This window comes from Camelina sativa, chromosome 1 (assembly GCF_030686135.1).
Source record: "Camelina sativa cultivar CO46 ecotype springtype chromosome 1, ASM3068613v1".
Taxonomy (NCBI): Eukaryota; Viridiplantae; Streptophyta; class Magnoliopsida; order Brassicales; family Brassicaceae; genus Camelina; species Camelina sativa.
This window is the reverse complement of record NC_141880.1, coordinates 2,114,078-2,137,994: the sequence shown is the minus strand read 5'-3', so window position 1 is coordinate 2,137,994 and position 23,917 is coordinate 2,114,078. Positions and strand designations below refer to the sequence as shown.

At 34.5% G+C, this 23,917-nt stretch overlaps 5 protein-coding genes, 1 long non-coding RNA gene, 1 other non-coding gene and 2 pseudogenes across 12 annotated transcripts; 4 read left to right on the top strand and 5 right to left on the bottom strand.

Moving 5' to 3' along the window:
* The first annotated feature begins 1,446 nt into the window (after nt 1-1,446).
* On the top strand, nt 1,447-2,660 carry LOC147949470 (agamous-like MADS-box protein AGL80 pseudogene; annotated as a pseudogene).
* Nucleotides 2,661-3,721: 1,061 nt separating this feature from the next.
* Nucleotides 3,722-4,901, top strand: LOC104703574 (agamous-like MADS-box protein AGL80). Its single transcript, XM_087508245.1, has 2 exons — nt 3,722-4,205; nt 4,299-4,901. The coding sequence occupies exons 1-2, from the start codon at nt 3,791-3,793 to the stop codon at nt 4,631-4,633; spliced, it is 750 nt and encodes a 249-aa protein (XP_087364371.1). The 5' UTR covers nt 3,722-3,790; the 3' UTR covers nt 4,634-4,901.
* A 1,719-nt stretch (nt 4,902-6,620) lies between these two features.
* LOC104717143 (uncharacterized) lies at nt 6,621-7,296 on the bottom strand. The gene has a single exon (XM_010434709.3). It carries the CDS (start codon nt 7,183-7,185, stop codon nt 6,910-6,912), a length of 276 nt encoding a protein of 91 aa, XP_010433011.1. The 5' UTR covers nt 7,186-7,296; the 3' UTR covers nt 6,621-6,909.
* Nucleotides 7,297-10,518: 3,222 nt separating this feature from the next.
* Nucleotides 10,519-11,211, bottom strand: LOC104717052 (early nodulin-like protein 15 pseudogene; annotated as a pseudogene).
* A 335-nt stretch (nt 11,212-11,546) lies between these two features.
* LOC104716991 (uncharacterized) lies at nt 11,547-12,211 on the top strand. The gene is made up of 3 exons (XR_756169.3): nt 11,547-11,681; nt 11,807-11,921; nt 12,095-12,211. It is a non-coding gene; the product is annotated as an uncharacterized LOC104716991 (long non-coding RNA).
* A 261-nt stretch (nt 12,212-12,472) lies between these two features.
* LOC104703554 (uncharacterized) lies at nt 12,473-16,120 on the top strand. 6 transcript variants are annotated; one of them, XM_087465786.1, is made up of 4 exons: nt 12,653-12,819; nt 12,892-12,990; nt 13,503-13,849; nt 13,939-16,120. In XM_087465786.1, the coding sequence occupies exons 3-4, from the start codon at nt 13,506-13,508 to the stop codon at nt 15,935-15,937; spliced, it is 2,343 nt and encodes a 780-aa protein (XP_087321912.1). In that variant the 5' UTR covers nt 12,653-12,819; nt 12,892-12,990; nt 13,503-13,505; the 3' UTR covers nt 15,938-16,120. The 6 variants fall into 6 exon arrangements, with proteins under 6 accessions (XP_087321787.1, XP_087321807.1, XP_087321912.1 ...); XM_087465711.1 differs by having other exon boundaries at nt 12,657-12,819; nt 13,493-13,849; XM_087465661.1 differs by lacking the exon at nt 12,892-12,990 and having other exon boundaries at nt 12,473-12,819; nt 13,493-13,849.
* A 522-nt stretch (nt 16,121-16,642) lies between these two features.
* Nucleotides 16,643-19,993, bottom strand: LOC104716901 (shaggy-related protein kinase gamma). Its single transcript, XM_010434410.3, has 12 exons — nt 19,587-19,993; nt 18,947-19,166; nt 18,755-18,847; nt 18,604-18,663; nt 18,252-18,524; nt 18,037-18,168; nt 17,808-17,948; nt 17,663-17,713; nt 17,471-17,566; nt 17,296-17,379; nt 17,102-17,204; nt 16,643-16,969 (listed from the first exon to the last, which is right to left on the bottom strand). Exons 2-12 carry the CDS (start codon nt 19,052-19,054, stop codon nt 16,887-16,889), a joined length of 1,224 nt encoding a protein of 407 aa, XP_010432712.1. The 5' UTR covers nt 19,055-19,166; nt 19,587-19,993; the 3' UTR covers nt 16,643-16,886.
* A 920-nt stretch (nt 19,994-20,913) lies between these two features.
* On the bottom strand, nt 20,914-20,987 carry TRNAI-UAU (transfer RNA isoleucine (anticodon UAU)). The gene has a single exon. It is a non-coding gene; the product is annotated as a tRNA-Ile (tRNA).
* A 134-nt stretch (nt 20,988-21,121) lies between these two features.
* Nucleotides 21,122-23,619, bottom strand: LOC104716814 (nuclear envelope-associated protein 1-like). Its single transcript, XM_019237901.2, has 6 exons — nt 23,211-23,619; nt 22,798-23,045; nt 22,512-22,619; nt 21,698-22,162; nt 21,514-21,615; nt 21,122-21,400 (listed from the first exon to the last, which is right to left on the bottom strand). The coding sequence occupies exons 2-6, from the start codon at nt 22,963-22,965 to the stop codon at nt 21,236-21,238; spliced, it is 1,008 nt and encodes a 335-aa protein (XP_019093446.2). The 5' UTR covers nt 22,966-23,045; nt 23,211-23,619; the 3' UTR covers nt 21,122-21,235.
* Nucleotides 23,620-23,917: the final 298 nt, after the last annotated feature.

Below are 23,917 nucleotides of genomic sequence, written 5' to 3'. Positions count from 1 at the left end.
TATACAAATAAACAAAGGCATCTAAATAGAATAATATATTACAAAATACATTAGAAATCTAACGTATAATTGGGACAAATATTTCAACGTATAGTATGGGTCATTATACATTCTAACGTGCAAGAAAAATATTTCAACGTATAAAAGTGATTAATAGAACTATACCACTTTGACCAAAAAAATCAACGTTATTTGATGTTTGTAAACCAATTATGTTTTAGGGATTCAATTTTTAACTGTTTAATTTTGATGTATGGTCGTAATTATATTTACAAAAGACAAATTAAAAGAAATATGACCTTATGACTTCAAAAAGAAAAAAAATTGACATTCAGAAATTAAAAATATTTTATAAAAAATCACTCCATAAAATTATATACTTATACACTATTTTATATAAATACATTTATGAATTCACAATGATTTCATGTTACATTTCAAATCATATTTACACATTAATTTCTGCTAAAATATATTAACTTAATTAAATTTACTTGTGGTCCACCGGGTAATCAAATTTTAATTTTCACATACCTATAAGAGAATGGTTGACTATGTAACATGTAAGTAACTTCTTTAAAACATGTCTTTTAAGTATTTTAAAAATATTTTGAGAGTTTTTTGAGAATTATGATTTCTATTAAATATAAATTAAATATTCAAATGGAGAATTACTGTATTTTACTTAAATTTCTTAACCAAACTTTTTTAATATACATTGTCTAATGGCTAACTATTTAAAAGAAAGCGGTTATGGCACATAAAGTTTCTAACGGCACGACACATGACGAGACGAGACGGGATGAGACGTATTTTTTATTCCAAAATAGATATGTTAAAGTTATATACGTGCAATAATCTGTACAAGTTCATCTAATTTTATGGAAAATACTAATATTATATAATTTAAAATTTTAATCCTAAATCGATTTAAGAACTTTTAATTTAAATGAAAAATATCGCACCCATGTTATAGCACGGGATACTACCTAATTCCATTTTATTTGTCATCACCCCTCCAATTATTGATAAATATCTACATTTCACAAACATTACAATAGACATTTTAAATTTCTTAATCTAGTTATACATAAAACTATAATTTATCTATGTAATGTTTTTCGTTTGTCGTTAATTTACAAGTCAATAATCCACAGTCAAAGTATCCAATAAAATGAGTAATTCCAGATACGTACTGATCAGAAAGAATCTTTGACCCAATTTTGAAAACAAATCTTACAAATTTAACACAAATATTCACAAAATATTTATATTCATACAAGAATACATTTGCAAAGTCTAAATACAGCTTTATTCGCTGCACTTAATAATTTTATGACTAGCTGTAATCTAATATTGAAGAAAACAAATGTTTGTACCCGATCTTCCTCACTGTATAAGTATAACACACTCATCGGCTAACTCAAAACAAAACAAAAACACACACAAAAAAAAATAACAAAAAGAAAACAAGCTTTGATGACGAGAAAGAAAGTAAAACTTGCTTTCATTACCAATGGTTCATCGAGGAAAGCAACTTTCAAGAAAAGAAAGAAAGGGTTGATGAAGAAAGTGAATGAGCTCTCCACTTTGTGTGGCATCAGTGCATGTGCCATCATCTACAGTCCGTACGATTCCAACCCCGAAGTGTGGCCATCAAATTCCTGTGTTCAAAGGATAGTCTCAGATTTCAGGACGCTTCCAGAAATGGACCAACAAAAGAAGATGGTGGACCAAGAAACCTTTCTCAGACAAAGGATTGCGAAAGCGTCCGATCATTTCAGGAGACTAAGAAAAGATAACCGGGAGCTACAGATGAAAGAACTCATGTTCCAGTGTTTGATAGGAAACATGGGAAAGTTTCATATGAATATCATGGATCTTAATGATTTAGGTTTTATGATTGAACAATATCTCAAAAATATTAATCGCAGGTTTGAGATTTTACAGAACTCTGGCATGGAGATCGGCGAGTCTTCCAATGCTGCTGGTGCAGTCGGGACTACCTTTGAAAGGACTGGATCAATGGAAGTCATGGCATCTACAACCCCACCAACCACCACACCTAATGAGGCCGGTTCTTCCTCTTCATCATTGGCAGCTTTTCTAAACCATTTTCAACAACAACAACAACACCAACAATTTCGTTATCCGTCATCTCCACATGTTGGACTCTATGAGCAACCTCCAAGTTTGAATTAAACCTAAATAAGAACTATAGTCAGAACCAACAACAATGGTTTATGGAGATGATGCACCACCAGCCTGAACCATTGAACTATGCAGTTGATGATGAGCAAAGGGGTTTTCTATTTATGGATGATCACCACCAACCCCAAGACCAGCATCAACAAATCCTTGGTGATTCGTCCACGGTTTCAACCATCGTTACTTCAAGCAGCACGATCCCTGTTACCAATCCAAGTCCTACCAATAATACATGGTTTCGTTAGTATTTCCTTTCTATGTGGTCTTACTAGACTTTAAGAGTGGCTGAGTGTGTTTCAAGTTCTAGTAAGCAAAACAAATAATTATATTCAAATGTTCTTTTTATCATAGTTTTATTATATTTTGTGATGACTATGGGTTTTCACTTTTCAGTGTTATTGGACTTGTGATATCCTCGTTTTCATTTTTTATAAAGATTTAGTGATATTCTCGTTTTTATTGTGTGTCTACCTGTGTTGCATGAAAACTTTTTAAAAAATCCGTTTTCTATTTCCGAAACAGAAATTTTTGGAAACACGTAAACAAGTCACGAAGACACATTATATTTGGATATTCCTAAAAATCTCTGTTTGGAAATAAGATGGAAAATCCGTTTTTGTTTTGGAAACACGACGATAACTTTTTGTTAGCTTAAAAACTTAATAAATAAAATAATTTGAAAATATATATTCATTATACATATAAATATATAATATTATTATTGTTTTAATTCAACTATTTAATTTTTATGTTTTGAATTTGTGTTGTTTCAAATATTCTTTTTGATATAGGTTTTATGTTTGGTGTTTTATTATGTATATATACATATATCCAGATATATATACATACGTTTCTAAAACTTTTCAATTTCTTAATTTTAGAAAAATTGTTTCTTATTTCCAAAACGTTACGTTTCCGCGTATTCGTTTTTGTTTCCATGCAACTTAGGTGTCCACTAAGTTTGACAAGCTGTAAAACAGTTGAATGCCAAATAATTTGTTTTGTATCAAATCTAAAAATAAGTTGATAGAGAAGATAATGTTTTACAGCTAAAATATGTTTAGTGATGATATCTCAAAAGGTAAATAATCTGATTGAGTGTAATATTAGCTGTTATTCAAAATAAAATAATAAATGACTATAATTTATATAGACAAAAATTTCACCAAATTTAATTACAGTGTATCTTCATAAATAAAAATGATAACTTTTGATGTTTTCATTTACTCTTCTTAGCCAGAATTTTACAAGTGGATACAACATTAGTGATGGTTTTAATGTTTTTATGGTAATAAATCTTATAGTATGAACAGAAAATCTCACCAATAAATGTTCGTTATTGTATCTAACCAAGTGGCAACACTAAAGATTTTTACTTAAAAAATATAATTAATAAAATTTTATAAAATTAAAAGCAAATCTTTTTATTAAATTTGTCAGCTTAACAACTCATCATTTAATTAAAATAATAAATCATTTGTTCTATATAAACGAAATTTTGATAAATCAACACACACCATTCAAAATCACTAAAAAATAATTCATATACACACATATTTTTTCTTCAATTGTTGTCATTATTATGACGAGAAAGAAGCTAAACCGATCTTACATTGAAAATGATTCAACGAGGAAAGCAACATTCAATAAGAGAAAGAAAGGTTTCGTGAAAAAGATCCACGAGCTTTCCGTACTCTGCGGAGTCGAAGCATGTGCTGTGATTTACAATCCATCCAACTCAACCCCGGAGGTCTGGCCATCGAACTTGGGAGTAAAGAACGTCGTGGAGAAGTTCGAGATGCTGACAGATATGGAGCAAGAGAAAAAAATGGTGAACCATGAAGGCTTTCTCAAACAAAACATACCAAAAGCTATGAGGAATAACAAGAGAAAGATAAAGGACAATAAGGAAAGGATGATGAAAGAGGCCATGTTCGAGCTTCTTGGTGGGAAGGAAGATAGATTTCAGCTGACTAACAGACACCGTGAAGATTTGTGTAAGTACATTGATCAATATCTTAAAGAACTTTATCACCACAAAAACAAAATCCTAAGGCAATCCCATGTTGAATATGGTGAATCATCTGAAGCTGCTACAAATGTCATGGCACCAACATCTTCAGTTGAAGTGAATTCTCAATTCTTTCCAACTCTCAATGTTTCCAACGCTCTTCAAGTACCAGAGGAGGTTAATGCTTTTTCCGGTAACAATCTTTCTGGTGCTGCTGACCAACAAGATTACTATCCAGTGATAAATCCAGCTGTTGGTGTTTATGATCATAATGCAAATGTTAACCATCTTGGTCATAATCAATATCAACCACAGGATGGATATCGTCCAAGTGTGCCTCAAGATGGAATTGACAATCCGAGTCAAAATCAGGATCAGCAAGAAGGATGGTTGGTCTCATATGACCTATCTTGAACAAATGAGTTTTCCTTTGATGGATTACATCAACTGTTATTACCGGCCGACATTATATGCGTTGTCTTCGTATTTCATAAAATTAGAGTTATTATGTTATTCCATTCTTGGAGAATTTATAACTCCATCTGTTTTGTATTTAGTTATTACTCCATTTGTTTCATGTTTTCTATAATTATAATTTTGTTTTCACAAAAATAAAAATAAAAAAAATCCTATTGTATTTTCAATGCTGAATTTTTAATAAACATCTAAAATAGTTTTATTACTTAGTTTTATAATTTACTAATTAGATATATAAAAACTATACAATGAGCATGTTAGTTAAGTTTCCGCAACAACCACATCCTGCGACTAAAAAATAAAGGTTATTGGAGTTTAAATCTTTGAAATGAGACGCCGTTTTTGTTAAAACAAGTCGCAGTGGCAGTTTTAACTATCGCCTGTTTTTCATGGCGACACATGATACACCGGCAATCTCTGTAAAAATAGTCTCAGTGGCAGTTTTCACATTTATTTGGCCACGTTGACTTTTAAATTTTGACAGCCGGAAAGAGACGCAGCGGCAACTTAACGAACATGGTCAATGTATAAATAAAGAGTACGTATGACAACCGAATTAAGCCGTTGGCTATGGCTTTTAAAGTTATACTTCCCGCCAGGGTTAGGTCCATATTGATACCAATAAAGCAAAGGAAAATCTCTTGCTTCACTATCTCTTTCTCAATCAGAATAAAACAGTTGAACCTAAAAAAATTAATGGCATTGCTTTTTTAGAAAAAAAAAAAGTAGGTTTCTTTATGAAAAGAAAAAAATGATACTTTAAAGAAATTTGAATTTCAAATACTTCTCAAAATCAACTTTCTCTATGAATTCAACTATTCAAGTGGTCCTTGTGTGTTATTTTGGGGTGCAACTTGATCCTTGGGTTGAACAAATTCGGGAGTGGATTTACATGTGGGGTGCAAATAGATGGTAGTCATTTCTCTGAATAGTCAATTATTTGAGACCGATGAGTACTAGCCATTAATACTTAATAGCCACGAATAGTCAATTACAGCTGTTAAGCGGCCTTGTTAGTCTTAATTGTTTTTTTCCTATGTTTTGTGAGTTATTGTTATTTTATTATTCGTGGTGGTCGAATCTTGTAGACTGACACACTCACAAATCATGAGTTATGCAGGCACCACTAACTCACTAAGAGATCACTAGACTTACAACCATTAAATTTAAATTAAAGGGAATATTTTGGGGTAATAATTGGCAGTAATAGTAAAGAGTATATATATGAACCAAGAAAAGGCTCAAAGGCGAAGGAAGAAAGAAATAAAGAGAAGAATAAAAGTACTCGTAAATGTACCTTTTGTACAACAACTGCTGCATTATCTGAGAGCAGGAACTAAACAAGGACCTCCCCTCCATGCAAATAATATCAATCATATAAAGTTGTTTGATTCTAATAGCTGGCTTCATATCTTTGTCTTTTAGTTATATTATTTTGAATGGATCTCAATGATCGAACTTTTTTTGCTAGGAAATTACTGTATTAAAAACCCATACACTCGTTAACTAGAACCATTTGAGATCATCTCATTAATTATTACTTCGGATGGGTCGGATTAATCAAAGTTATGTTGTTTGGACTTTGATTATTATATGAAAGTTTATAGGTTTTCTAATTTCAAACCAGTTTGACCATGACTGACTTGATCTATATATTAGATTTGGTTCAATTTGTCGTCTATTATGTGAGAATTCGAACAAAACACATCGTAAATTTTGGTGTTTGCAAGCCATTAGTCTTATTCACTCCATTTTTTTTGTTTTTGTCATCATGGTAGTAAAAAACGTGACATTTATTAAAACCACTTCATTAAATATTTACGAAGGGAATTAGTTTTGATTAATCCAGAAAGCTTTGTTTTTTTTTTTTTTTTTGTTAACTCAGAGACTAAGATAGGCACATTTTAAAACAAATTTACGAGGATTCAGTAATCTTTATTCTCTTCTATTCATTTTAAATTATGACGATTTTACAACGAGCAGGAACTATACACAGACGAATCTGATGACTTTGAGTTATTAACCGACAGAATCACAACCAAAAAACACCCCATATGATAGAACTAGCTAGAAGATGAGAAAAGAGCAAAAGAATGAGAAGCTTCATTTTAGGACACAATCAACGAATTATAACAAGGACATAGAAAAAGAGAAAGACAATTTACAGAGAAGTGAATCAGTCATTGATTATCATATTCATCCTTAATCCATCATCATGCCTTGTCGGATCGATAAGGAGAGACTGTCTGACGCTCGGACTCAGAGACACGAGTGGCATGAAACTTGGCGATAAAGGCAGAAGCTTTACGGTCGATACCTGGTTCAGCGACCCAATGACGTTTGTCTTCATCACTAGCCATTGCTTTGCGAGTGTAAACGACGTCGTCGCAAGAGGCGTCCACTTCCACTCTGTTGTGAGATCTTCGTGATTTGAAGAAGCTAAAGAGAGAGAACCTCTTGCTGCTTTGTGATCTCTTGTCTCCTCCCATTACTATTCGTTCTTGAAGAATTTGTGACAGATTCAAGAGCACGAAGATACACCAAAAAAAAAAAAAAGAGAAGATAGAGTTTTTTTATATATATATTAGAAGTTGTTTTGATGTGTTGGTGTCTTAAGTGGAGAGGTGGGTTTGCGCATGTATTTATAAGGAATATGACCCACCAAAATATTAACGAGTGAACCAACAATATAATACTTTAACCGACCGAACGTTCCAAAATGTTAAGAATAGTAAGAGATGACAGCATATATTATTATACATGCGTTATGCAGAATAATATACGTCAAATAAATTAAGTTTATACTATAATCACTGCATTTAATCTGGCTCGTTATTTTATTACAAAGAATTTATAAATTAAAGTTAATTAAAGAGAGTTTGATATAATATGTTCGAAGTTCGGTTCGCTTTTGATTTTGGTGTGGCTCTATTATTTTATCTAAAATTGTGCTGCTCTTCTCTCAAAAGTATCAAGAACTTGACATTTCTATCACGAATTCTCAATCGTTTGCATTTGTTTTTCCTCAGAGTTTTGAATAGCGACTCAAGATTTATTTTTATTTTCAAAATTTTCTTATAGTATATAACTATTTGAATGAACATTGAACGTTAAGTTTATATAGACTCAAGCTCATAACGCATACAGTAGTAGTCGGGGATATTAACGGCACGGATTAAAACACGTGACTGGTGACACAATCACATGGTGCTCGAGGTTTTGCAAAAAAAAATTCATGTAATGTGTTGTTTTCAATTGACACCAAAACAAAAAGCATTGGTTAGGCGTCCAAGTTCTCTGTTTTGTTTGGCATTTTCTTTCTCACTTTCTTCAACCTCCTTTTTATAGAGTTCTTTTGGAACCAAATCTTTTTCTAATTAAACATTGTTTTATTATTTGTTTTAGTTAAAATGGAATTTTCTCTTCTATCAATTTCAAACATACTCTCACTTTCTTCTCTTTCTTTCCGTTCCTTACCAATCTTAGCAACTCTTGCCTAATTAACTACGGCCACTTTTATTTATTTTCCAAAACACTTCTCATATTAAACACTAGTTAACCCTAATTTTCTTTTTTAGCGGAAGAATAATGAGTGGCAAATAAGTCATATATTACATTAAGAATTAATGTGAATAATCTAAACTTGAAATAAAGTTAGGCGTTGTAGTTTGTAACAATAATATATTGAACTTAAACGATGGAGCTAATAATCATCCGTTTCACATTAGAATAAAGATGAGAAGATGGCTACAGTAAATTGCATATCAAAACGCCAAATTTAAATACTATATATATATAGATTTTTAAGTATAATGAATTCTCTAATATGGTGGGGCGGATGCACACAGTCAAAAAGATAAGTGAAAAAGAATCTGTTGGAGAATAAAACGACTTGATATTTTAATATACACGACAATAAGAGTTTCTTCTTGCTTCTTTGTGGAATATATATCCAACAACTACAAGCTATATATATATAATTAGAAGTGATTAATATCTAATATGCCTCTTTTCATAAAATATATCCTAATCTTCTTTGGTAATCTTTCACCTATAAACAGCAATCCCACAGCTAGGTAATCCACCTCCATCAGAGTTCATCGCCTAGTTTGACCAGCAAAATTCTTGCATGGCTGATGGCTATACCTTATATATATAAATGATGGGATTGATGCGACCAATTTTTTTACATGAAATGTAATTAATTTTGTTAGCCAAAAATAGAAGGACTCAGTCTCATAGTCCAAAAAGCTTCTTATAATTTCTAGATGTGATTAAAAATATAACAGGTAACAATAATTAGTTAAACGTGTGAGTTAGTAACTTCTTGATTCGATTTGAATAGCAAAGTTAAAAAGTGTTATGTTCGAGGGTAAAAATTCTCCACTCAACTATTCTTTTTCATCACGTGAACCAAATTAAGTGATTATTTATATAGAAATATCAGAAGACGTAAGCGCAGGAACCATAGCCAACAGATTATTAAAGCTCCCACTTGTTTCTAGAATCATTTACATAATATTTCCTTTGTTCTTATTAATGTTTTCTATTGGTTAAGTCGTCGCATTGTTTTTGAGATGATAGAGAGTTATCTTAGCTGTAATCAATTAGAATGATTATTAATAGTATTATTTTTGTTTTAAAACGAAACGAATCCATAGCAGAAACTATACCCCTAAAAATAAAACGAATCCATAGTCCATATAACATATCGCTTTCTGGTCTGATTCTGCCGTTTTTTTTTTTGTTTGGTGAAATCGTAAACCATTCATTCCTTTCGAGTAGCATGGGAGATACGTTATTTGGCTTTAGATAGCAGGATGTTACGAATGAATTTGGAGATTCGGCAAGCAGTGTCCATAAGAGATGGAGTTCAAAAACGACATGTAGTTTACATTCTTAAGGAAGAGTGACGTAATAGATTGCTGACCCAAGAAGGTCGTGACGTAATGCAACTCATGTTTACTATTGTATCACCAAAAGCTTTTTTGTATTGACAGAAGCAAGTCCTTTGCTTTACTTCTGTCTTTTTGTATTGATAAAGTAAGGAATTTGCTAACTTGTACTGTTGTACACACAATACATACATTTTCGATTTCACCTAATATACGAGCTATACTATTATTGTCTTTGTTATTTGGTTTTCTCCTATTTTCTTAGCAAAAGATGGGCTTTGGGGTGGATAACTAAAGAGCTGGATCCAGTAGCAGACCCTACGCCCATAAGTAAAATCTTAAGAGGGGTATTAAATTAGAATTTTAGAAGCTTCTGGTGTTTTACTAAAATCTTCTGTTATTTAGTTTGTGATTTTTAAATCACTATCCAAATCCAGTGTTATTGAATTTGAAATTTCCTTAAAATCAGTCAAAGTAATTTAGAACATCTTGTTATTCAATTAGACATTTATATAAATCTTATAAAATCCAGTGTTATTCAAATTTGACACAATTTTTTTGTAAAAGTATTTAACATAGATTTTAAAAGATTTTGGATAGTTCCTTAGTTGAAAACTAGTGAGAAATATGAACGAAACAATCTCACCTCTATATGTGTTATTATGAAGGATTTCAAAAAAAAGAAAAATACAAATTCTCAAGAAAAAAAGAAAAGCATCGTCTTTCTTTGCTCTTTCTCTTTCATAAGGTTTCAAAACAAGACAAAACAAAAAAAAAACCAGAATCGAGATTTGAGAAACGAATTGATACCCAGATTTTTGTTTTTGTTTTTTTGTTACTTTTAATAGAGATCCATTTATTCTGTTGAACTGAACAAGAGGAAGAACAAAGCCGATTAAATAATTAATTTAATTTAATAAATAACAAGACTAGCGAGACAACAGTGATCTGATCTCTGCTTCATGTTCGAAAATTAATAAATAGAATTCAAACTAATTTTTCTTCTATAAGAAAAGCTTCAGAAGGTCCAGAAACCAAGAATAAGGCTGACGACGGCGAATGCGCCAGTGAGCTTTGCAGCACCACTAGTAGGAGCTACGGCTGGACCGTCGAACTCAGATGGCGAAGGAGCTGGAGAGAAAGCAGAGTTACGAGGAGTGACGACAACTAGGCGTAGCTTCTAACCCTTTTGACAGTGACCCTCTGTTCCACTGATGAAGTAAACCGGACCGGATTGGTCTAGCTTCACCTTTGTGTTCCCATCGGTGTAGCTGGCTTTAGGGCTCGTGGTGTTGCACTTCTCGTAAGCTTCTCGTGTCACTTGGAGAACAGAGTCTTTACCGGCTTCGTACTTGAAAACAATAAAGTCTCCAACTTTGAAGCGAGCTTTTTGAGCCCATTCGTTGAAAGAGAAAGAAGCTGAAGGAGGGATCTTCCAGTCACCGGCTTTTCCACCGACGGTAAAAAGCTTCAGAAGAAAGAAATGCACAGGAATATGGTAACTAGAAGAAGTCGATGAACCTATTTGTCGAGGAATATGGTAACTAGAAGAAGAAGAAGCCATTAATTATTAGACACAGACCTGACTTTTGTGTTTGAGAAGTCCATGAACCTATTTGTCTTTTGTGTGAATCTCTTAAAATCTTTCATAAATCTCACCAAATCACAAACTAGATTAGATTAACACACAGTAATCGTAACGTTATTACAGATTAGACATTTGTAGCCGTTACTTTCCAACATTCAAAATAATATTTCCTTTTTTGTGTTAAAAAGTGCAAAATTAACCGACATATATATGTATGTACGTAGTTGTGTTTCTATATGATAATATCATGAGAAGAGACTCATCATCGATCGCTCTTCATCTCCTAATCTTCTTCTTCTTCTACTTTTGATCATCATCAATCAAATATAATTCAATGTGTTCTGTTCGTAATCCAACCCCTATCAGCCCCTATACGTACGTCTCCGTGTTCTTCTTCTATTACTTCGATCATCATCAGGAAATTTCATTCAATGTGTTCTGTTCGTAGTCTAACCCTACGCCTCCGACTAATCTGATCGAAGCAATGTGTTCTCAAAAAAAGGTAACTTTTTTACTTCACTCTGTTTCGATCTTTGTTGGCTTCAGTTCTTTTTGCATACAAAAATTGTTTGTTGAGATTAACATTTTACCATTCCCATCGAATTGAGTTTTGATTACCTTTTTCAGAAAGCTTCTCGTCGCCAGTAAAACGGACTCATCACGAAAGCTTTCTCTTGTTTGCTTCTACGAAATTTAGGAGTATTTAAATTCTTCTTCTCAAAGGCCATTACAATCGTTTATGGTAAGCAGAGCTCTGATAATTAACTATATTCCCTCAAGATTTTCTATTATGCGTTTTTGTTTAGTCATAGGTCTTTGGAATCGCTTCATAGACTCATAGTTTATAAAGTTTCCAAAGATTAATTTGTTTACAAGTTTCGATCTGTTTACATGCATCTTTTGTTATATTTGCAGTGAAGATATCATCGATCCTGGACAGCTTTTTTTTTTTTGCTTTGTGTGTGGCTACAAATTACGTTAAGAGTCCAACAAATAAGAAAGCACATGATGGAAGTGCCTCAACAATTAATCATCATCGTCTCACTTCCCCTAAATCATCCATTCCTTAGCCAGATAATCTTTTTTTCATCTCTTTATTTTTCTTAAAAAAATTAAATTTATATATATATATATATATAAACTAAAATAGAAAAATTAAATGAAAACTTAAACTTACATACTAAATTACAAAAAATATTACGGACAAATTGGATTTGGGATACAGACATTCCACAAATTAAATATTTATTTTTGCATTGCTTGTTATAGAGAAAATAATAATAATTTGACATATTTCTTTGTTATTTTTTTTTCCAATGCTAATCAAATTTAAATTTATCTTCTTTTTTTTTATCAACTGAAATTATATTAATTTTATTATATATTAAATATTTTTTACTCAAAACGACACTTATTATTACTTTTTAACAATTATCGGTAATTGATTTTATATTTAATGTGAGGAAAGAAATTAAATGCAAAAGGAGAAAAGAAAAAAAAAAGAAAAAAAAAAAATCCAAAGGTCGTCTCACGTCAGGCTCTTCTTCCCTCTTCCTTGTCGTGAGCTACTTCCGAGAATCATCAGATCATAACACACTTCAATTTAGGATTAGGGTTTCTTCGTTCTCTGCAATTTTCAGGTAATTCGATCCCTCATTCTTATAAGTTATAATATTACAACCCAGAAAACATTAATTTTTTTTTGGCTTTAGGGTTCTTGCTGCCCAATTTCCCAAATTCGTTAATTTTGCGCAAATTCTGTGATTCTACCATGAGTGCTATTCTCCGACGTTGTTATCTTCTATTCCGATGTAATGTTACTATTGCTATGTCGTTGTTAGGTGGCAGATTCTTCTATAACTGCGTCGAGGGATCCTGAGGGCTATCAATTTTTAGGTTTACGAGGATTAGCTATTGTGGAATTTAGATAGTTTTTTAAAGCTGAAACCTTTTCTTCGAAATATCCCACCTTTTGAATTCAATCTCACTGTTTTATTGCAATTCGATGATGATTGTGGTTTTCATGAATTACAGTAGATTCAAGTTTCAGGAACCAAATTGGTTGATGGTTGAATCATTGAATGTGCATTCATCATTTTGTGATGAAACAAAAGTTTCATATGCTTGTTATATAGTTTTCCATCAGAATTGAGAGCTTATATTGTTGTGTGTAGGTATAATTTACAGAGTTCGATTCCTCCTCTGTGTTCAATTTCGGTTTGTGACATTGGAAAGCTTTAGGAAACCACAATGCTTGAACAAAATAAGGAGATTTGATGGCTAGTTTGGTTGTGTTTTGATTTTCTTCTTCAGCTTGTTTCAGGACATGTCAGGGAAACGGGTCATAGCAATATGTATGTCTGGTGGGGAATTCCAGACGGAGAAAGGCGGATCACTGCTGTACAAAGGCGGCGATGCTCACGCAATTGACGTGGACGAGCAGATGACATTCATAGACTTTATCTCAGAAATTGGGGAGATGTTTAATTGCGATGTCAGGACAGTTTCTCTCAAATACTTCCTCCCTGATAACAAGAAGACGCTCATCTCGATATCTAACGATAAAGATTTGAAACGAATGATCAAATTTCACGAGAACTCAAACACTGCTGATGTCTATCTCTTACCCGAAGAAGCTGCTCCTGAGTTTTCAAACATGCCGGCTAGCAGGTAATCAAAGCTGGTACATTAATCATCATTTTGCCTTATATATCTGCTGGATTTTTTGAAGTTTTCAAGGGTTCCCTCTTGTCTTCCAGATCAAGCAGAACAACATTGTCTGAAGCGATTCCCCCGGTTCCTATGGACGACTTGATAGATGACACCATGGGACCAGAAGATCTTCCCATCTCAATCTCAGTCTCAGCTCCTCCCGCTGTAACTATGGAGCAAGTCATGGACCGAGCTGCTGATGCACAGATTGTTATTAATCCATCCGATATGATGTCAGCGATTGTTGAAGTCCCGAATCCGAAAGGAGATATTCTCACGAAGGCAAGAACACAGCAGTGGCAGAACACAATCACAGGAGTGGGTCAAAGGTTTAAAAACGTTGGGGAGTTCCGTGAAGCGCTGCGGAAATACGCCATTGCAAATCAGTTTGGATTCCGCTACAAAAAGAACGATAGCCACCGAGTGACAGTTAAATGTAAAGCCGAAGGTTGTCCTTGGAGGATCCATGCTTCAAGGCTATCAACAACTCAGCTGATCTGTATCAAGAAAATGAATCCAGCACATACTTGTGAAGGTGCGGGTGGGATTAATGGGCTTCAGACGAGTAGAAGCTGGGTTGCTAGCATCATCAAGGAGAAGCTGAAAGTTTTTCCTAACTATAAACCAAAAGACATTGTCAGTGACATCAAGGAAGAGTATGGGATTCAGCTGAATTACTTTCAGGCATGGCGTGGTAAAGAGATTGCAAGAGAGCAGCTTCAAGGATCTTACAAGGATGGTTACAAACAGCTCCCGCTCTTCTGCGAGAAGATAATGGAAAGCAATCCGGGCAGTCTCGCTACGTTCACGACAAAGGAAGATTCAAGTTTTCACCGTGTTTTTGTTTCGTTTCACGCCTCAGTTTATGGTTTTCTCCAGGCGTGTCGACCACTTGTGTTTCTCGACAGTATGCCGTTGAAATCGAAGTATCAGGGTACTTTATTAGCTGCTACTTCTGTGGATGGGGACGATGAAGTGTTTCCTCTGGCTTTTGCAGTGGTCGATGCGGAGACAGATGATAACTGGGAATGGTTCTTGCTTCAGCTAAGATCTGGCCTATCCACGTCTTGCCAAATAACTTGCCAGATAACTTTCGTTGCGGATAGACAAAAGAATCTGCAGGAATCGATCCCAAAAGTGTTTGACAAATCGTTTCATGCGTATTGTTTGCGGTATTTGACCGATGAGCTCATCAGAGACTTGAAAGGACCATTCTCTCATGAGATCAAGCGGTTAATCGTCGACGACTTTTATTCTGCAGCTTATGCCCCAAGAGCGGATTCATTCGAGAGACATGTTGAGAACATCAAAGGCCTCTCACCGGAAGCTTATGATTGGATTGTGCAAAAGAGCCAGCCTGATCACTGGGCCAACGCTTACTTCCCGGGTGCTCGGTACAACCACATGACTTCACACTCAGGTGAACCGTTCTTTAGCTGGGCTTCCGACGCCAATGATCTACCAATAACTCAAATGGTCGATGTGATCCGTGGGAAAATCATGGGATTGATCCACGTGAGACGGATGAGTGCCACCGAAGCCAATGGAAAATTGACTCCTTCCATGGAAGTAAAGCTAGAGAAGGAGAGTGTTAAAGCGCAAACGGTTCAGGTAGCACCTGCAGATAACAACTTGTTCCAAGTCCGTGGAGAGACGTTTGAGCTTGTGAACATGAAGCAGTGTGACTGTAGCTGCAAAGGGTGGCAGTTAACAGGTTTGCCGTGTCACCACGCGCTCGCGGTTATCAACTCTTACGGACTTAATCCATATGATTACTGTTCTAGATATTTCACTGTCGAGAACTACAGGGCAACGTATTCACTGTCGATAAATCCAGTTCAGTTATTAGAAGGAGAGATGTGTCGAGAGAGTTCTGGAGGTTCGGCAGTGACGGTAACGCCTCCACCAACAAGGCGACCGCCAGGGAGGCCGCCAAAGAAGAAAACGCCTGCGGAAGAAGTGATGAAGCGGCAGCTACAATGTAGTCGGTGCAAGGGACTTGGTCACAACAAGTGGACTTGTAAAGACTATCTTCTTGAATGCTAGTTTTTGGGAATTCTCTTCACTTTGTGTTTTTTTTTATTAACTTCTTTTTTCTTTTTTTAACTTTCATCAACCTCTTGAAAGTGATCAATCTGTAAGAAAGAAGTTTTTTCACGTTAAACATTTCCATTCATGGGATTTTTTAATTCATAGAAAATAATTCTTGATTTTGACCCTAAAGAAAAATATATAACAATATGATTCTTTATAAAGTTCCAAAGTTGTGAACTTCTCTCAAGTATAATGGCCACTGTAGGCCTGTCATCATCTGAGATGTCTTGCAATAATACAATGGCTACAAAAGACAAAACCTACTACAGTTGGTCTGTCATCGTCTAATCAAACGTTTAAATGAAGATCTGTAGTCTACAAAAACTCAAGTCTTCTTGCACATGCTGAAAGGCTCTCTCACTCAATAAGTGAACCGCTTTTGGAATGGAGAAGAAAGAAGAGCTACTGAGAAGGGCTTGAAGGGGACAAATGAAGCTTGGGGATGAAGGAGAAAGAATTAGAAGAAGAAAACAAAAATTCTACAGATTCAGTCTTGGCTTTAGTCTATTAACTTCTGCTGCAGTTTATCTTCTTTTAATCTTTGTTTAGGTTCTTTGTTTCTTCACCTCAATCGTGTTGCTTTTTTGTTTGACTCACAATCATCCCACATTGAATCGGTGTTTCTCGCCTACTTCTGTTATTGATGTTTGGTAAGAGTGCGACAGAAAACACCAAACTCTCATAAAAATATATCTTTTTTTGTTGGCTTATACAAATATCATAACCCCCCACAAGTGATTCGCTCTTTCTCTACTCATACAACAAACAAAGGGTTACTAAATCATCAGATTGAGATATGATCATAATAATAATACAGAGAAGGAGAGAGACGAGTAGAGAGATGAATTTCTCAGACTGCTTTTTGCTCTAGTTTTCGTGTTTGCAGGTAATAGCACAAAAATCACAAACCGAGCCACGGACATTGCTTCCTCGCATGTTCTGGAACTAACTTGGCCACCATCTCCACAGGCACACCTTTAAGCTCTGTTTCACACAACAACACATGCAACAAATTAGACGAGTTCAAGTTTCCTTTTATGATACTTTGAGCTGCTTAGTTACTTTTTGAAGGCCAACATTTGACAGAATTTGAAGATAAGGAAGTTGTGGTAGTACCATGAGGCTTGAAGTTGAAGAGCGGTGGAAGGAAACGACCGTTGGGTAATCGTGCATTCGGATCTCTTAGCTCGTCAAAAAATGGGTGGATCAGTGTATCGAGCTAGTTGGCAACATCATACAACAAAATCAGACAAAGAAACAAAATATTTTGCAGAATAAATGAAGGTGAGATGACTTAGAAAAATACTCACAGCAGCACAACGAAGATTGGGAGAGTATTGAAGAAGCCTTGAGACTAAATCAACAGCTTCTGGAGGCATTCGTTTGTGGAAAATCTGGATTATGATGAAAAATGTTGCAATTAATAGCTAATTAATGAAGACATAAAAACATTTTAATTTTGAAGTGTATTATGAACGTACAAACCTTATGCCATGGATGAGCTTTGATCTGAGGAAATTTAAACTCTGTATAGTTGGGGTTCATGCATTTGATTTCTTCTCTTGTTGGTGTTCCCAAAACCTACTCAATTCATCAATACATGAAAGTATAACATTATACATTGAATAGGTGTAACCTGGCACAGTTATTAGAGTGAAATCAGAACAAAGGTAGTACCTTTATAATCTCTACAAGTTGATCAACACCGCTCTCACCCGGAAACAATGGCTGATATGAACAAAAGAACAGATTGGTCAACCACGAAGTAACGTTTTAACAGAACAAAGATGTTTGATTTGAGACTTTACAACAGTTTTTTTACCTGTCCGAGAAGAAGCTCGGCGAGAACACATCCTGCAGACCAGACATCAATGGCTGTAGTATACTCTGTGGCTCCAAAAATGAGCTCGGGTGCTCTGTAATACCTCGAGCAGATATATGATATGTTTGGCTCTCCTTTTACCTGTTTCAAGAACCACCATTGATCAATAAATGGTTGAATCTCAGTGCTTCAAAATGTTTTTCTTAAGAGATAGATTCATCAAACTCACCAATACTTTTGCACTTCCAAAATCGCATAGTTTCACTTGATGAGTGTGTGGATTTACCAACAAGTTTTGAGGCTTTATGTCACGATGACACACGCCGATACAACGGTGAATGTAGGATAAGGACCTAAAAATCTGCAAAACGTAGAAAACTCTTTTAAAAAAACTCCACAAAGACATGTACAATTGTAATCACAGTTCGTGAATATTAAATCTACCTGATATGTGTAAAGTTTGACGTAAACGAGAGGCATTCGTTGGTTAAGTTTGTTGTAGTGCTTGATGACACGGTGCACAGTCTCTGGAACGTATTCCAGAACCAAGTTGAGGTAAAGCTCGTCTTTTTCAGTTGTTGAGAAAAAGCAATGTTTCAAAGCCACAACATTAGGATGGTCAAGTAGCCTCATTGTTTGAAGCTCACGGTTCTTGTACCTCCGATCTTGCAGAACTTTCTTTATCGCAACAGTTTCTCCTGTTTCCAAACATTTAGCCTGAAAAAAACAAAGAGCTGGTCAGACACAGTTTCATAGAGAAGCGACACTCGAAGAAAGAACAAAAAGTAACACCCACTTGAAACACAACGCCGAAGGAGCCGTGTCCAACAACTCGCTCCGCCATGTAACTGATTGTCTGCAATTTAAACATACAAGGAAACTCACTTAGCTTACTGAAAAATCCTATCGAATCAGCTAATGAAGGATCGGTTTTGCACAAGACAAACCTGTTTAGGTTGGCCATTTCTTCCTCCTATAGTAGTTACTATAATATGGCCAGTCTCTGTGACATTGCCATTAACGATTGTAGCTTCCATTTCCTAGAGATCATTAACACATGTCAGTGAAATAAATAAACAATCATAAAACCATATGAAAAATAGCATCAAATCCTAAAAAAGAAGAAGAAAGAAGCATACTTTATCATCTTGAATTTTCATGTCTTTCATCTCCTCAGGTAATCTATCAACATCAGTAGTAGAAGAATCTCTAACCGCGGCACTAGGCTCTATGCCCACGGAGGCCATCCCAAAGATACAAATAAACACAGACGAATTTGTATAGAAATAAAGATGTCTTCCTTTGTCACCACTCTTCAAATCTCAATCAGATACCACAACAAAAAAAAAGAACTCAACCCTGCAGGAGATAACCATAAAGGAAAGTGATCGTTAGCTCATGATGATTCATAAACCATATCTGTAATTAACAATCACAAGGTAATCAGTTTCATTGAGGCAATTTCATACATTTTGATGATACTCAAAAGACTCATCTTTGAAGCTACCAACATGCAAAGTTTCGATTTTTAACGAGTCACTGGACATAATTATCACCCCACAAAAAAAAAAAAAACATATGGAGAAAAATCTAACGAAAAAAAAAAACGAAGAACATAGAAATCTATCTCATCTTGTCCAAAAACCAAATCTCAACCGATCTATCTAAAAAAAAAAATTATTGGTGGAAATTGGGAAACTTTATAACAACCCAGAATTTTATAAGAGAAATCTAAGAACAAAAACGCAAAAAAAAATAGATAGAGAGATTGAAACGTACCCGGGAAACCCAGAAATATTGAGATCGAAGAAAATAAAAGAAGGAGAAAGAATGATAATATAAATCAACAAGATATGATTAGTAGTGGTAGATCCATTAACGAAGCTTTGATTGAATGATGAATCCCCCCCCCCCCCTTCTCTCTCTCTTCTCCCCCTTGTTGTTGGTCTGATTAATGAATAATTTTTGTAAAGAAGCCTATTTTATTTGATGAGAGGTGTCGTATGCTACAATGCGCTGGTGACAGTCATATTATATCATCAAATTATAAATTAAATTTTTTAAAAAGAGAAAAAGAAAAAAAGATAGTCTTCGGAGTTAGTAAATTGGAGTTTGAAAGACATTGGTTTTTGTTTTTCCTCTTTTCTTAGTTTTGACCATTCAAACTTTGGCCCCCACCCCCCCCCTCCTTTATGTATATATTTATTATTATACCCTTAATACTGTAAACGTTTATTTTCTCTGCTCTTTTCTTTTCTTTTTTAATCTCGAAGTTGTTTTATGTTGGAGTGACATAGTAAGTATTAACAAAAATATGTAGTATATTTAACTAATTCATAAATTTTTATACTATAATTACCGGCACATATAGATACTAGTATATAATTTATATTAGTAGCTCTATTCTGAGAACCATTTTTTTCCTCTCCAACTTTAGATTTAAAACTAGTCAAACTCATATTGTCAAAGTTGCTAAGCTAAATGGACTAATATGCACTATTATTTTGTAGTTTTTTTTTTTCCGTTTCTTTCTAATCTGTGCTTTTGTTGAAAAGAACAGCTTCTTACATAGTTCCAATAATTAGCTCCTAGAAGTCATACAATTGTCTGCTATAACATTATGAATATCTAGTTCAACAACCAACAGCCATAAATATAATGACATTTCCAGCCTAATAAATTATATATATATATATATATATATATATATATATACTACTTCTACTAGTTTATTAGTAGTAATAATTTACTTGTTTAATTAGTCGAAAGAAACAACCGAATTATTTTATTAGTAGTAATAATTTAATTATTTGGAGTATTTTGATTTTGAATATTTGGACAAAGCTGTGAGAAGTGGGGACGGTGCGAAAACGACAAAGTATGGGCAATTTTGTATTTTACTGCTTATATGCATACATACATACACGTATATATATGGGATATATATCGGAATATTCCAAAAGAGAGATTACAGGCTGAACCGGGGCCACGTGTCGAACGTGTCGGAGAGGCAAGAAAAAACAAAATAAACATTTGGAAATTTTCATGGGCCGGTTTTTATTTATGTATTGGCTTTCTTAATGGGCTTGAGAAATTTAAAAAAATATGCTTCCGGCGGGGCTCGAACCCGCGACCTTCGGCTCATAAGACCAACGCTCTAACCAACTGAGCTACGGAAGCTTGTTGATAAAGGTTTAACGTAAATATAATTAAACTAACATTAAAAAGACAAAATAGAAGTAAATTGAATACGGAAGCTTGTTTTTTACTTTTTACTAACACATACACAACTACCAATTACTACATGAGTTAAATTTTCATCAACTATCTCCAACTAAATTTATACAATACCAAAAAAAGACAAAAGTTAAATTTTCATCAACTATCTCCAACTAAATAAATTTATACAATACCAAAAAAAGACAAAATCATCTCTTGGAGACTACCACTAACATCAACATAGACATTGATACAACGATCTTGAACCCTGGATTGTCCCAGAACTTCTGTTTATCCCAAGACTCATTAAGCTCTTGTTTCTCCGACATCAGATCCCTTATCTCTTTGATCTCCATGTCCCTTCTCTCTCCTCTCTGTGTTTCATTCACACACAAAACAAAAATAAGAACCCCTTTGATCCAAATTGGATCATCCAAATCAAGAAGCTACACGAATGTTTAAAACTATGGACTTATATACTACTTACCCTCTGCAGCTTTCTTGTCTGGCTTCGTGTTTCTTGTAGACAGAACTCTAGTTTCAGTACTTTCTTCTTCAAATCTTGATCAGTTCTTCTCTGTTTCTCCAGCTGTTAATTGTTTCAAAGAATTTAGATACAACATACACAAATGTGCAATGGCCTTTATTCAAAAGGAAAAAGATGGATGCACCTGAGATTCGAGTTCCTTAGTCTTATGTTTCCAGTGACCTGACATTAGCCTTATCTCATCTTTCAGTTTTGTAATCTCTCCGTCTTTTACCTCAACTCGTCTATTCATCGTCTCGAATTTCATTGGAGAGATATCTTCTATAAGTTTCCGGAGCTCGCAGTCTATGCCACCTATCCCAGCCTTTGCAATGGTCTCTCTAACCTCACGCTCGATTCTCATAACTTCGTATCTAAGTTGATTTTCTGAGCACTCTCTTAGGCTTAAATCTCTCTGTAGATCATCAAGCTGATGACTGAGCTGAGTTACACGGTCTTCGTGTTCTCTAAGAGAACGTGTTTTGTCGTCAAGTTGTTTTTTTAGCATTGAGCATTGGATATGTGTAGATTGAGCAGAATCAGCACTAGCCTCTGCAGTTTGCTTGGTTGCGTCAAGCTTTGATCTAAATTCCTCCAACTCTTTGATAAACTGTTTTCTCAACAACAAAGATTATATAATCAGTTAGTCCAACCAAGAGTATGTCATTACAAGAACATAAATGCAAAGATGGAACAATGCAACCTTTAAGCTTAGATCACTAATACACAAATGGATCACATTGAACAGACTCGTATCATATATTACATCCTAATAACAAATATAAAGAGACAAACATATATGTCTCAAAAGTTGTCTTCTTAATCTTGATAGGATTCTAAAACCACTCAAATAACTCTTCGAACAGATTCAAGTTTCAAGAAAGAACACAAAGACCATAAAAATGAAACCTTTGGATAATACTAAGAAAGGGAAGCAAATTTGGTAAGTGGAGTAAAACCTTGTCAGCAGCAGATGCAGAAGCTTCAAGCTGACAATTCCTTTCTTCCAATCTCTTCTGCAATTTAGACATCTCCATTTCCATGTTCTTCCCCCTTTTATCTGCTTCCTGAAACAACAAACAAACCAAAAGAAAAGCCAAATCACTTCTATCTGATTCAATTATTTTAAAACTCAAAAATCCAAAGCAACCTAATAAGATTTTGACCCCACCATTTAAATTACATGAACAAAAAGGAAGAGAATCAATCATAGAATAAATGATTCATTTAAAGAAAAGGACTCACTTTTCTAGTTATGGTTTCTTTAAGAAAGGACTGTTCTTGAGAAACCAAACGACCCCTCACTTGCTTCAGCTCCGTCGCCAAAGACACCACATTCCGCCGGAAACTCTCTTTCTTCTCATTTAAATCTCTCAAAAGTGGATCCACCGTCGTTTTGTCAGAACAAGACATCTATAATTTTCTCATCCAATGACTACACCTTGATGATTTGTTTCAGCTCGTACATGCACACAATCACAAATCTCAAAACTCTGAAACAGAGAAGAAGAAGGAAAATTAGAAGAAAAAAAATAGTCTTTTTTCCCTTTTTTTTTGTGTGGTGCATGTGAACATGGTAGTTGACCATTAATACATTCACAATTCAAAATAATTGTAGTAAGTAATAAAAAATCAAAAAACAAAGATTGTGACTTTACATGAGCTTATATCCATATATGTGAAAGAAAGAGCGTTTTCTGGGTTTTTCCAAGTCTTCAGATCAGATCAGATCTCTCTGATTATGGAATGAATCTAAAAACTAATTTCTCATTTTCTATATCCACAAGAACAGAGGAGAGAGAGAATAAGGAAAGAGAAGTAAACAGACAGCTAGCCAATGAAATCAGAATAAATGAATTTGGCTAGAGAGAGAGAGAGAAACTGAGAAAAGGTAACTTTGAACTTCAAAAAATCAAATTTTCCCTCCAAAATCCTCGGCATACACAACTACTCAACTACAGTCTAGGGACGTACAACAAATCATTAATGCGGTTATATGTATATTCTCCAAATTCGCATCTTTCAAACTATATAGCAAAGAAAGAATAAAATGTGGGATGTGAGTGTGACAAGAAAAAAAAAATGTTACTAAACGTATTATTTTATTATAATTTGGTAGAGCTAAAGCTATGATTAAGGGACATGTGTGGATGGGGAACGAGAGAAGGTGGACGGGAAAACTCACTTTTAAGGTTCGGACTGTCTCACGTGGCCTTTACAAGTGGTTTTCTTTGGTTCGGAGTTAGATAAACACAAAAAAACCGAAGCTGTTCTCTTGTCTTTTTTGACTAAAACGCCGTAATGATCCTTGTGATTGTTTTATTTTAGTTAGATCTCTGTCACGTGTCAGGTACTACGTTGCATC